The sequence below is a fragment of the Montipora capricornis genome, chromosome 5, assembly GCF_036669925.1.
Source record: "Montipora capricornis isolate CH-2021 chromosome 5, ASM3666992v2, whole genome shotgun sequence".
Lineage (NCBI taxonomy): Eukaryota > Metazoa > Cnidaria > Anthozoa > Scleractinia > Acroporidae > Montipora > Montipora capricornis.
Window position 1 is genome coordinate 20,126,068 of NC_090887.1, and position 11,087 is coordinate 20,137,154.

At 40.1% G+C, this 11,087-nt stretch overlaps 1 protein-coding gene across 4 annotated transcripts in view; it reads left to right on the forward strand.

Moving 5' to 3' along the window:
- LOC138049866 (transcription factor Sp9-like) overlaps nt 1–2,454 on the forward strand; it is a 9,205-nt gene extending 6,751 nt beyond the window's left edge. For 2 of the 4 annotated variants that reach the window (XM_068896333.1, XM_068896334.1), the window contains exon 2: nt 615–2,454. In XM_068896333.1, coding sequence (XP_068752434.1) covers nt 657–1,829 — 1,173 coding nt within the window. In that variant the 5' untranslated portion in view covers nt 615–656 and the 3' untranslated portion in view covers nt 1,830–2,454. Of the gene's footprint in view, nt 1–364; nt 488–614 lie in introns of those variants that run through there. The other 2 variants (XM_068896330.1, XM_068896331.1) reach the window with 2 other exon arrangements.
- Nucleotides 2,455–11,087: the final 8,633 nt, after the last annotated feature.

Here is an 11,087-nt window from a genome sequence, read left to right on the forward strand (position 1 = left end):
CAGTATTGATTTAAAATGTGACGAAGGCAAACTCCATCCACACAAAACGCTACGCGAAGTAAGAAGATTTCGAAAACTTCGTTGCAGCTGAAAGCTTTTCAGCGAGCTCTTATTACTGAGAAATTGTGGCTGGCTGGAACTTTAAGTCCAGCCCTAGCCTGTGGGCTATAGACAGTATTGTAATTGTCGGTGAAGTTATAGATTGGCTACTTATAATAGTTCCATTTGGAGCGACTTATTAGATATCAACAAATCCCTATCATTCAATCACATTGTGTCATGAAGGGCACTTCTGCATCGCTGATTGGCTGTGATTACCACTGGCGGCATCTCAAAAGGATTCGTACTTAGGGTGAATTGAATCAACAGCCTAAGGAATACTCGTAGGGCGGACATAGTGATTATCAACTTCTCGACAAAATAACGGCTGTAAAAAGCCTAGTATAAAACCGAGCTTCAATCTATGAGCAAGAAGCTTCATTGTCAGGTTTGTGTCGTTGTATTTGTACTGGAATTTAGCGTGATTTGATTAGCAAGTTAAGCTGATTACTAAACGCGCGCGCGCTAATACGATCTCCTTGAGCTGTACACGTTTGATTTTGTACTTCTTTCAGAAGCCGGACAACCTAATACTATCCAGGCGGACAACCCTGGCAATGCTGGCAGCGACTTGTAGCAGAATAGGACAACAAACCACTTCGCCGGTCTCCGACTTAACAATGGCAAAAGGATTTTATCACTGGAAACAACCGAGCACTTTGCCTCTACAGCGCACAAGAGCAGCTGATAGCTCTTTGTATTCCAATCTGCCATCGGCTTTTATGCCCACCAGTGAGTCCTTAAGCACACAAAACCACGAAAGCTTTCTCCCAAGTCAGAGCTATTCATCCAGCCATAATTCGCTCACTGATCCATTGGCTCTAGCATCAGTGAGCCGCGTACATTCCGCCTCTATTGAAGCGTCCATGTATCCACGCATGCCTCATCCATATGACAACTCGCCTTGGTTTAAGCCGCCTCTAGAGCCACACGCTCAAGCCACGGCACGGCAAGCGTTTTGGGAAGTTCATGGCAATCCAGCCTGGTTAGATTCTTCAAGTGTGTCTGGCGGCTCGTTTCATTCATCTCTAACTCATTTCACAGGACTGCCACACGATTACTCTTCAGGAAGTATATCTATCCCTGCTGCGGTTTCCGTGGCGAGTCATCCTCACTTTCTACCCCCTCCCTGTCTTGGATCGGATCCCATGAAAGCTTCGCTCCCAACTTACATAGATGGACCTTCATATTTCCCTGGCGGCACACCAGGGTTATTGCCTTCAACACAAAGCGTAACAGCGCGGGCGACTCGGCGATACACGGGTCGGGCGACATGTGACTGCCCCAACTGCCAGGACAACGAGAGACTCAGTGCAACTGGGGCACCATTTAGAAAGAAAACTCAACACATTTGTCACATTCCCGGTTGTGGTAAGGTTTACGGAAAAACGTCGCATCTTAAAGCTCATCTCCGATGGCACACAGGTGAGCGGCCATTTGTATGTAACTGGTTGTTTTGCGGCAAACGTTTCACACGTTCTGACGAGCTGCAGCGACATCTTCGAACACACACGGGCGAGAAACGATTCACTTGCCCCATCTGCAATAAACGATTCATGCGAAGTGATCACCTGGCCAAACACGTTAAAACTCACAATAATGACACAGTGAAGAAAGGCGAATCGGAAAAAGACGAGAAGGAGCAAGGTAAAGCTGTCAACATCGGCGGCGAAAGTGGACGTTCTTGCAACACTTCTGAAAATAATATCGAGATTAAGAAGGTTGCATAGCCTCGGTTGACAATACATTGGTAAAAAAGTAGGATACTTATCATAAAAATCAAGTCCTTTATTAACAGTTCCAGTAAATGAAAATCCTTTAAAAACACAAATCGAAGTCTTGGGACGCCTTTGTGAGAGGTGTAGACCATCAATTCAGATGCTGTCCATTTTTGACAGCGTCGGTGTAGTAAGATCTAGTAATAAGAAGGTATACAATTTCCAAATTTGAGAATGTTATTTTCGCCGAAACAAACTCTTCTGGTGGCTTATTTGTCTCGTAGATCGAGAGCCTTTAATAAGTCCACACGATAGGCAAGTGCCATCCTTAAATAAGAAACCTTGAATACAGAGAACTGACTCTCTTTTGGTGGCAATCGCAGAAATCACTTTTATAGTATGATATATCACAAAAGTTCGAATGCTGTTGAGGTGTATTTAAAGTCAACAGCATGTTTTAAGTTATTTAATTGACCGTGGAAACTCTTTGAACACAAGTTCGGCTTATTTACAATTAAAGTGTACATAAAAGTCTTGAAATTCATTGAGCTAAGCTGAACCTCAAACACTAAATTAAAGAGTATTGCTTTAAAAGCTGTATGTTTGTGATATAGCAAACAAAGGATTCTTCATATTATTATCGAGAAATCTGTGTTCTTTTTCGAGAGGGAATTATTTCCCTATATCATTACAGAGATAACTTAAGTTTTCGGCAAACACTGAGTTCCGATTAACGACTACAATGGCTTCTCGACGGGACGCTCTTAATGGCCTGTTCAGTTCTGCTGGTGATGATCACGACAAGTGAGGCACTCAAACGCACAGTTGTTCCATTCGCTTCCCGCTTATGTTAAGCCATAGCTTTTTAGAACAAACACTCGATCACTGGTTATGTATTTTGTTGAATTGTTATCCTTTTCCGATCGCGATATTTCAATGATTCCGGTGATCACTGTATCGTTAACTGCTTTATTATCAAATGGTATGTAAGCAGTAAACCTATGTTTAGTAAAATCTCGAAGGCTATCCTGCCAAAGGGATTTAAGCTCAAAATTTCACCTTTGTGCGGCGATGTTGGACGCTAAACAAAGCACTTAAAATGCGTTAATTTCACAATAGCACTTGAAATGGTTTGCTTAAAATAGAACATGGTTTCTACAGTGAATATTACCGTACCCTGTGATCTTGACCGCATTCATCGTAATTCTATAGAAAATCAATGACCTGTACTCGAAATTTAATAAGCCACGAAACAGGTTCCATGTTTGAAATTTGGCAGCAAAGTAGTTTGCTATCAAATCTGTCCCAACCAATTTTATTTTTAAAAGCAAGAAGAGCTGTTTTTTAGGTTTTTGTTTCAACAAGCCTCGAAAAAATCTAGGCAGCGACAATACGCGTCTATTTGAGTTTGGTAACATTTTTTTTTACAGTTAGCAGTATATTAACGCATGTCGACTTGTAAGCCTGTTGTGGATGACTTGATCAGTCGACTTGGGCAAATCTTTTGGAAAGGATGTCAGAAAGGAATAAATTCTAGTCAAGGAGAAACGCTTTAATACTCGCAAGCTTACCAACTTGAATCAAGTGTTTTTGACACCAATTTCAAGTTGAATTCATTCAAGCAGGACCCATTATGAAGGGACAAACTGCTTATTTTCCAGTCGTCTGCTTGTTAAACCCTCTTCACCGACCAAACCCAGTCCTATTTAACTCCTTAATCTTCATTAGAGTGTGAAACGTTTTCCTGCAAGTCGCCGTTTGGGTGTCATATTCAGATAATTGAAATAATCAAAGGGGAAGCTTTTTGACAAGCCGGTACTCCCACAGGATCTGTTTTATAAACACATAAATAACTTTTCAGGCGCTCTATTATACATTCGCGCGCCTGTGTTCATGCTTTCATGCGCGCCTTTCAAGTCACGGGATTCGTGCACAAAGAGAATTCACTTTGATTCCTCCAAAAATGAGTTTAATGCCCTTCAATCCAACATCGCATAAACAACACTGCGTGTTATAAAGCGATCGCGTTTCCTTCTTCGCCCAAGGCTATGGGGAAAAGTGATTGATGTAGGGTGTTTTTATTAACGAAGAAGAACTCGCGGTGTTTCTGACACAAATCAAAAAGAAGAAGGGAAAAAGACAACCGGATAAAGGAAGCACAAAGTCGAGAGCTGTGCTCTGCACCTCCTGTCTCGTATGAGGTCAATTCTAAAAGCCTCTTTCCTCGAGTTAATCACTGTTTTTGTTTGTTCTTGCCTTTGATGATATGGCAATTTTAATTCAGAGGTCCCTTGAGAAAAGTTAGGATCCCTTTAAACCTCCTTCGCCAAAGTAGATAAACAAGTTTAAATTAGTAGTTATGACGACTACCGACAGAGACGCTGTGACACCGCCCACGCCAAAGTACTGTTCAACGTTTCTCGATCGTCTCTCGTTAGATGCTATGTTTATGTTGTTTTTTTGCGCTATCGTGAACACAGGAAAGGAACTCATGGCAGACTTAATTGCTTTGAAAACACCAACTCACGCTTTTAATTAAGATAAGCTTGCTGCACCATCAGAGCTGACTGAAAAGGGACTCTCCAGTACACCTTCGAGACCTCTCTGCGATCCGTGATTTTTTTATTTTTATTTTTTTCAGATGCGGTATAAATTGAAACCTGCGGGGTATAATAATTAGTTTTGCATTTAACGGCGTATGATAATTATCGAGGCGTCTCGTTTAATGATACTTAGAAGTTTTCAAAATATTCTTTTTCCCTTACTTATTCACGCATTTTGGGGGTAGATATGACGCGACGGATACTTCTACTGACTAGGAAGAAAACACGATAGATGAGTTGATAAGTTCACCTATGTTCTTCATTTTTATTACTCTGGGAAAAAACGAATGCGATACAAAAGAGCTCTTGCCTGTATTCTCCACGTAACGAACTAGAAAGCCGTAAATAAGCGCATAACAGTTGTTTTGCTTAATCTTAGACTCAAAATGTTAGGTGTGATCTGACTAGAACTCTATATTTTTTTAGGGGTAACCCTACATGAAAATTATCGGCTTCTATTAACTGTATCAAACACCAGACGATTCTGCATCTGCCAATTTTTTATGCCAAATTGACACGCAATATCTGTGTTTTTCTTCTTTTCAAGAAGGGTTGGAAACTGCCTGATTTCCGTTGGATCAATTTTTTACTTCCTAGTCTAATTATTTTAAGTCTTTTTTTTTCACCCGAGGCCAAAAAGTCATTGTATTCAACACGACATTTTTCCTCTAACTTCCATGAAATCGCAAAAGACGCCGTGCCCCAAGGACAATTTTAAACTGAATGACTCGCATATCATCTTCGACCATCTGATATGAACTTTGATTTTGCTTGATAAAATTCTAACTACAAAGTTTAGCTATAGCTTTCTGTTTGCGGTGTTGTACGCAATGGTTGAGGGTTCAATGGTATGATATTAAAAAAAAAAAACACTGCGGGATAAAATGATAAGCGACAGTTAAATCCTGTCCTCTTTCATATTTCGAGCCCCACGACACATGAATTCAACAAATCTTGAATTACTACTTATTACAAAAGACATACTTTTCCCTCAACAAGTTTGATTATTGACAACAGCTGCAACAGAGGCGGATAACATCAAAGGCATAGGTTGCGTCAAGGAAAGTCCTTCCACTTAAAATACAAAACGCTCGAGTTTGCTATCTTAGATGCGTAAAAGATGTTTTAAGTAAAATATCTATTGGTAAATCGAGTTAAGCGAAAATTCAGATATCCAAATAGAGATAAGGCGAAGTTCACAAACCACACCGATTTTCCGTCCCTAATAGTAATAATGGATTAAAATGTATTTAAATGTGGGAGGAGCAGCCTTTAAACTCACATCTGACAAAAAAAGGTGTTTGGGGGACGGAAAAACTAAAAACAAAAAGTGATTTATGAGAAAGCCTATTGTGCACAGTAAACGAAAATGTTTACTAAGGAGGCGTTCAGAAGAAAGACAAAAATCCAATAGGTAGTTCTATTCGAACTGCTCTAAAGAAGCTCTAAAGAATAGGCACTGACGGTGGCGAAAGAACTTTCAAAGCTCGGCTTTTAGTTGAAAAACTAGAAGTGATGAATATTGAATAGCAGTGCTCATTCAAAGTAAAGTCCTTGCAAATTTCAGTTCAGATAAAAGCACTTTCTTGTGAGCCTGTTTTCTTTTTAATCAGTATAAGGTGGTTTTAACTTTTGCGTTTAAGAGGTCTACGAGGTGTCCGAAATACGTCTATTCAGACAAGAGCCTCCTTACTGAACGGTACTTCCCAGTGGTGCTTTTAATGTTGTACAAGAACATTTCAACTTGTGAGATTGAGAAAGAAATCATACGTAAGAACATCAAACTACTGCACTGAACGGAGTAGAACCTTCTTGTGGTGGTTCAGGCCCAGCAGCCGGTTTGTGCAAAAACCTTCACTTTCAAAGCACCAATCGAGCTGCTCCTTCCCACGATTCTCGCATTAAATGATGCCAGTTTCAAAAAAGATAATCCGACATTTGAATAGGGGAGAAAACCTGCTTAACGAAAATGAAAAGCAAACTCCCACGAAAATATTTTCAATGCAAAAGGATTTAAGAATACGAGTCAAAAGAAAATCAATCTAGGTACTTTAACGCTTCAAATGGAGAAAAGACGACAGAAAAGCTTGTGGATAAAAGCTGACAAAATCGTATTTACGCATCGGTGTACAATTTAAATTACTAGTAGTCTGACTAAAGTCGGTGAGTTTATTTTTCCTTTCAAGCACGTTGACAGAAATACCATATAGTGCAAGGTCTATAGTACTTAGATGACGCAAATGGAGCGATACACTAAAAAGTTTTACTGATTTGAAAAGTGGCATTAGGCCGAGAATCAATTATTCATATTTAGTACAAAAAAAAAAAAACATTGTATAACGAATTGCACAATGGATTTCACCGCTATACATGATAAAACCTTGTTCTTTTATCAACACACTAAAACATAAGAACTAACCGGCTGATTTTAAGGTTAATGACGAACAGTAAGTGCAAAGACATCGGTGGCTCAGCAGTGGGCCGCGGCTAGGCCATCACAGTCGAAAATGTACACATCACCCTTGGACTTGATACTTCAGCATTTTCAATCAAAGATTGAAGATCCGGAGGCACCTTGTACAGCATAACTACAAGCATTCTATTCAGTAGATTTTATTTTAATGAACAAGTTTCTTGAAAGGTAACCTTCCGTTCGTTTCAAAATAATCATTTTCGGCTCAGTGAACGACATGACAAGCTTAGGAACGCAGTCACCTTAGTTTCAGGACAAAGGAACTTTCTTCAAACACAACTTGAGAATAGTCGTTTTTAAACACAAAACAACTTAATTCATAACTGCTAATATGAACTGATATCCTGGTTTGCAAAAATGTAAACTGAAAAAAGTCACCGCGGAGAATAAAAAAATGACAAGGTAATGTCTAGAGCAAGTCACAAACTAACTCTGATGGTCTGAAGGTGAAACATAACACTACGGCACACGCGATACAAAGCAAGACCTTCATTTGAGATAGTTACATCAACAGCGTAACTAATTCACCTACTAATTATACGGCGGTCACTTCCTAAATCAAATTCTGGCATGGTTGTGTGGATATCCGTCCGTTTAGATAAGGCTACAGTAAGAAAATTGATGGTATTCCTTTAAGTCATTAGAGGTACATCACGTTCAAAAGCTACAAAATGCTTGTGGGTGGGTTAGGTTTTAATTTTTTAAAAGAAAACAGACGACATAAAACCACAAGTCCATTTAAGAGAGATTTTTAAGTGCCTATCTGCTATGTTTCAATATTTGTTTTCCTGGAGATTACTGATTAGATTTATTCTGCGGTGAGCAACAGCAAATATTTGTTCTCTCAAATAAGAGTCAATTTTTTGAAGGAAAATTTGAATGCATGGACATTTACTATATTTAATGCTGTAAGAAAGATGAAAACATACTGCACTGAAAAGTTTCCACAGTCGAAAGAAAAAGTTCGGTAAAATAGCAACAAATAAATCTTCAATCTTGTCGTTACGTCATTAACGTCTCTTTTTTTTTTCACGTGAAAGGAACTGTCACTCTTTAGGTAAAGAACAAACACAGAATCACATGAATCAACTTTGATGATAACAGAGAAATGAATGATGTTCGCGGTTAATTAGTTTTTGTTACACGATCACTTAACTTGACTGTACATATGTTGAAAAATCCCCTTTTGTGGGATAGTTACAGATAAGAGGATTTTCATCGATTTATTACGTTTCAGCCACGGACGGCGCCTACGAAGGGACGCTATTAATTAGAGGTTAATGTAAAGTGAACACTGCTCCGTACAATTAGGAAATTGAGACATCTGCTCTGATTTACATTGTCCAGCAACCTAACATAATGAAACTGTAGTTTGTTGTTTTTAGGATCGACTATACTAGATTTGTACGAATATAAGACAACGTTTCCTCTTTCCAGGCTAGAGAACGAGTCTGCAGCGACACTGGAATCCGTCCACACCCTTATTTAACCATTTAAAGTGGCAGTGTCACGCTATTTTAGTAAAACAACCAAAACACTTAGACGTCTTTGCACCTATGAAGACCAAAAAATAATGATGTGGTTTTGTTGCCAATAACCATTAAAGTGCACTGAAGCTATTCTTTGCTGCTTACAGCTAAGGATGGAGAGGACAAAAATCCGTGCATACGGCGAGAGCTACTGAAATTTGAATTGACCAATCAGAATTCAGCGAGCGGGAAAAACTGTGCTATCCGACGTCACGTCAATGAAGCTATGATCTTCGCAGTTATGAGAGCAATTTTGCAATCGCGCAGAGAAGCCTGAAAATTTCAGGACTTCAACGGGGTTTGAACCCGTGACCTTGTTCGCAATTAAGATTTTGTGGCAACTTTTTTTGGTCAACAAACTTTGGCTCCAAAACTGGGTTGCCAGCGAACGGCGATTCGAACATGAGCTGTTGAACTTTGGCTGTTGTTTGTGCTTTTTGTAAATATTTTAAGACGAATTCATTCAGAGTATTATTCTCCAATAAATTGTAAGAAGACGTCAAAACTGTATTGATGATGTATTTATTGGTGTGAACTTTGCGAAAAAAGATTTTGATGACGTCCTTTCGATAGACAACAACGCCGTTTCTGGTGAAAGGGCAAATGATATGACAGGATAGCACAGTTTTGACAGCCGAGCGCACTGCAGGCGCGGGTTCCGTATACACGGATGATTTAAGTAAGGTAAAGTCACTGCTTAATACGAGCCAGAAGGCCCATCAGGCCGGCGCTTATCTCCGGTTTCCGTAGCATGAAGCGACTAGGAGTATTTATACTCCCCCCTGGATGGGATGCTAGTCCATCGCAGGGTTACCCCCAGCATTTTCGCCAGTACCCATTTATACACCTGGGTGGAGAGAGGCACCGTGAGAGTAAAGAGTCTCTCCCAAGAACACAATACAATGTCCCCGGCCAGGTCCCGAACGTCGAGCGCACTAAAGGCCCCCGCGCCTCCCTACACGGGCCAGTTTTTTCGAGTTTGGAGACGGCGTCTTCACTGAAGTCGGCAAAAATGAAATACGAATAGCATCGTGCTTGTCAGTGGGTTGCCAGCAATGTCATACGGGTGAACTTAAGTACTAATTTAGATTTTTACCCAAGTTCCGTTTTAAAAACAGCAAATTTAGCATGACTGTGCCTCTTTAACATCATATAAGGGAGACCAGAATATTGAGAAGGCATAAAACACTGTCAACAATACAACTACTCAGCTGCTTTGTATTTGTTCGATCGCTCTTCTAATTATTTCCGGATACACCCAGAGTAGCGAGTATTAAATGCGCCGATCAAATCGAAACTTCAACATCACCCCCCCCACCCCGGGCAAACCACGGGCATTTGACTATCCTCTGTGTCCGGGGAGTAGGAAATTTGACCTTTGCCTGCGTGGGGTGGGGAAAATTGAACTGGAAGTGTTAGGTTTCAAATCGTTTTTTTTTCGGGCGCCGAAGTCGCTAACATCTATGAAATACGTCTTTGGACGAGATGGAAGAGTTTCAAGGAAGAGATGTAGCATTTGTGAGCGATTGGCTTCCAAAAAAGGTCTTCAAAAGGTCTTTATTAAAGACCGCAGGAGCCGACGACGATTGGTCTTTAGTAGGGTATGACAGACAAATCCGACGATAGGGTAGGGCATTTGAACACCATTTTGGCCCGAGGGGGCGGGAATTTGAACGATCCACTCTTCAAAAGTTCAAATGCCCGGGCTTTGTCCAGGGGGGATGTTGTAATTTCGAGTTGATCGGCGCATAAGCACGATCCTACTAGGCGGCCATAGTTTGGTTTCATCAGATTCAAAAGAAAGAATCACCTCGAAAAGGCTATTGACAGCACCGCTCGATTGCCTTCATTAACATGGTTTAACCCTGAATTCTCACTTAGGGAAGAAATACCGGTAGTTACAAAGTAACAAACGGAATACAAAAAACTGTACAAAAAAAAAAAAGCTCTGTGTATTTATGATTATCTTGCCCAATATTAATGATATATTATCCCTATTATATTTTCTCTTTTATTTATTTCCCTATTTTCTTCTTACTTACTTTTAATTAAAACAGTTTTATTAACTGATTATAAGGGGCACAGTATTAGTCTTCAAGGCTTAGTAGGAATGCCCTCTCGTACCCTTTCATGTGACTTGCACTTAATAATCTTAATCAATCTTTGTTCTCATCATTCTATAAACTCGTTGTATTATTAAGGCGCTGTTACACTGTGAAATGTTTCGTGCAACTTGTCTCGCAATGTTTTGGCGACACTGTGGCGGGACAAGTTGCACAACATTTCACAGCGTAACATACCCTTGCAACGCCCAAAATCGTTGCGAGACAAGTTGCACGAAAAGTAGAACCTAATTCTACTTTCAGCAACGGCTCTTGTAACTACGATTTTGGCCGTTGCAGGGCATGTCACACTGTGAAAATGTTTCGTGCAACTTGTCCCGCCACAATTTCGCCAAAACATTGCGAGACAAGTTGCACGGAACATTTCACAGCGTAACAGCGCCTTTACATGTAACAGGACTTGAGAAAAATAAATAAAGCGGAAATAAATAGAATAGAATAGAATAGAATAGGAGGGAAGAGTGCGAACGTCCCATTGGCCCAATAAAAAGTACCGGTAGTTGAATTATATAGTAGGCCACTTTCAAAAATACCATTTTTAA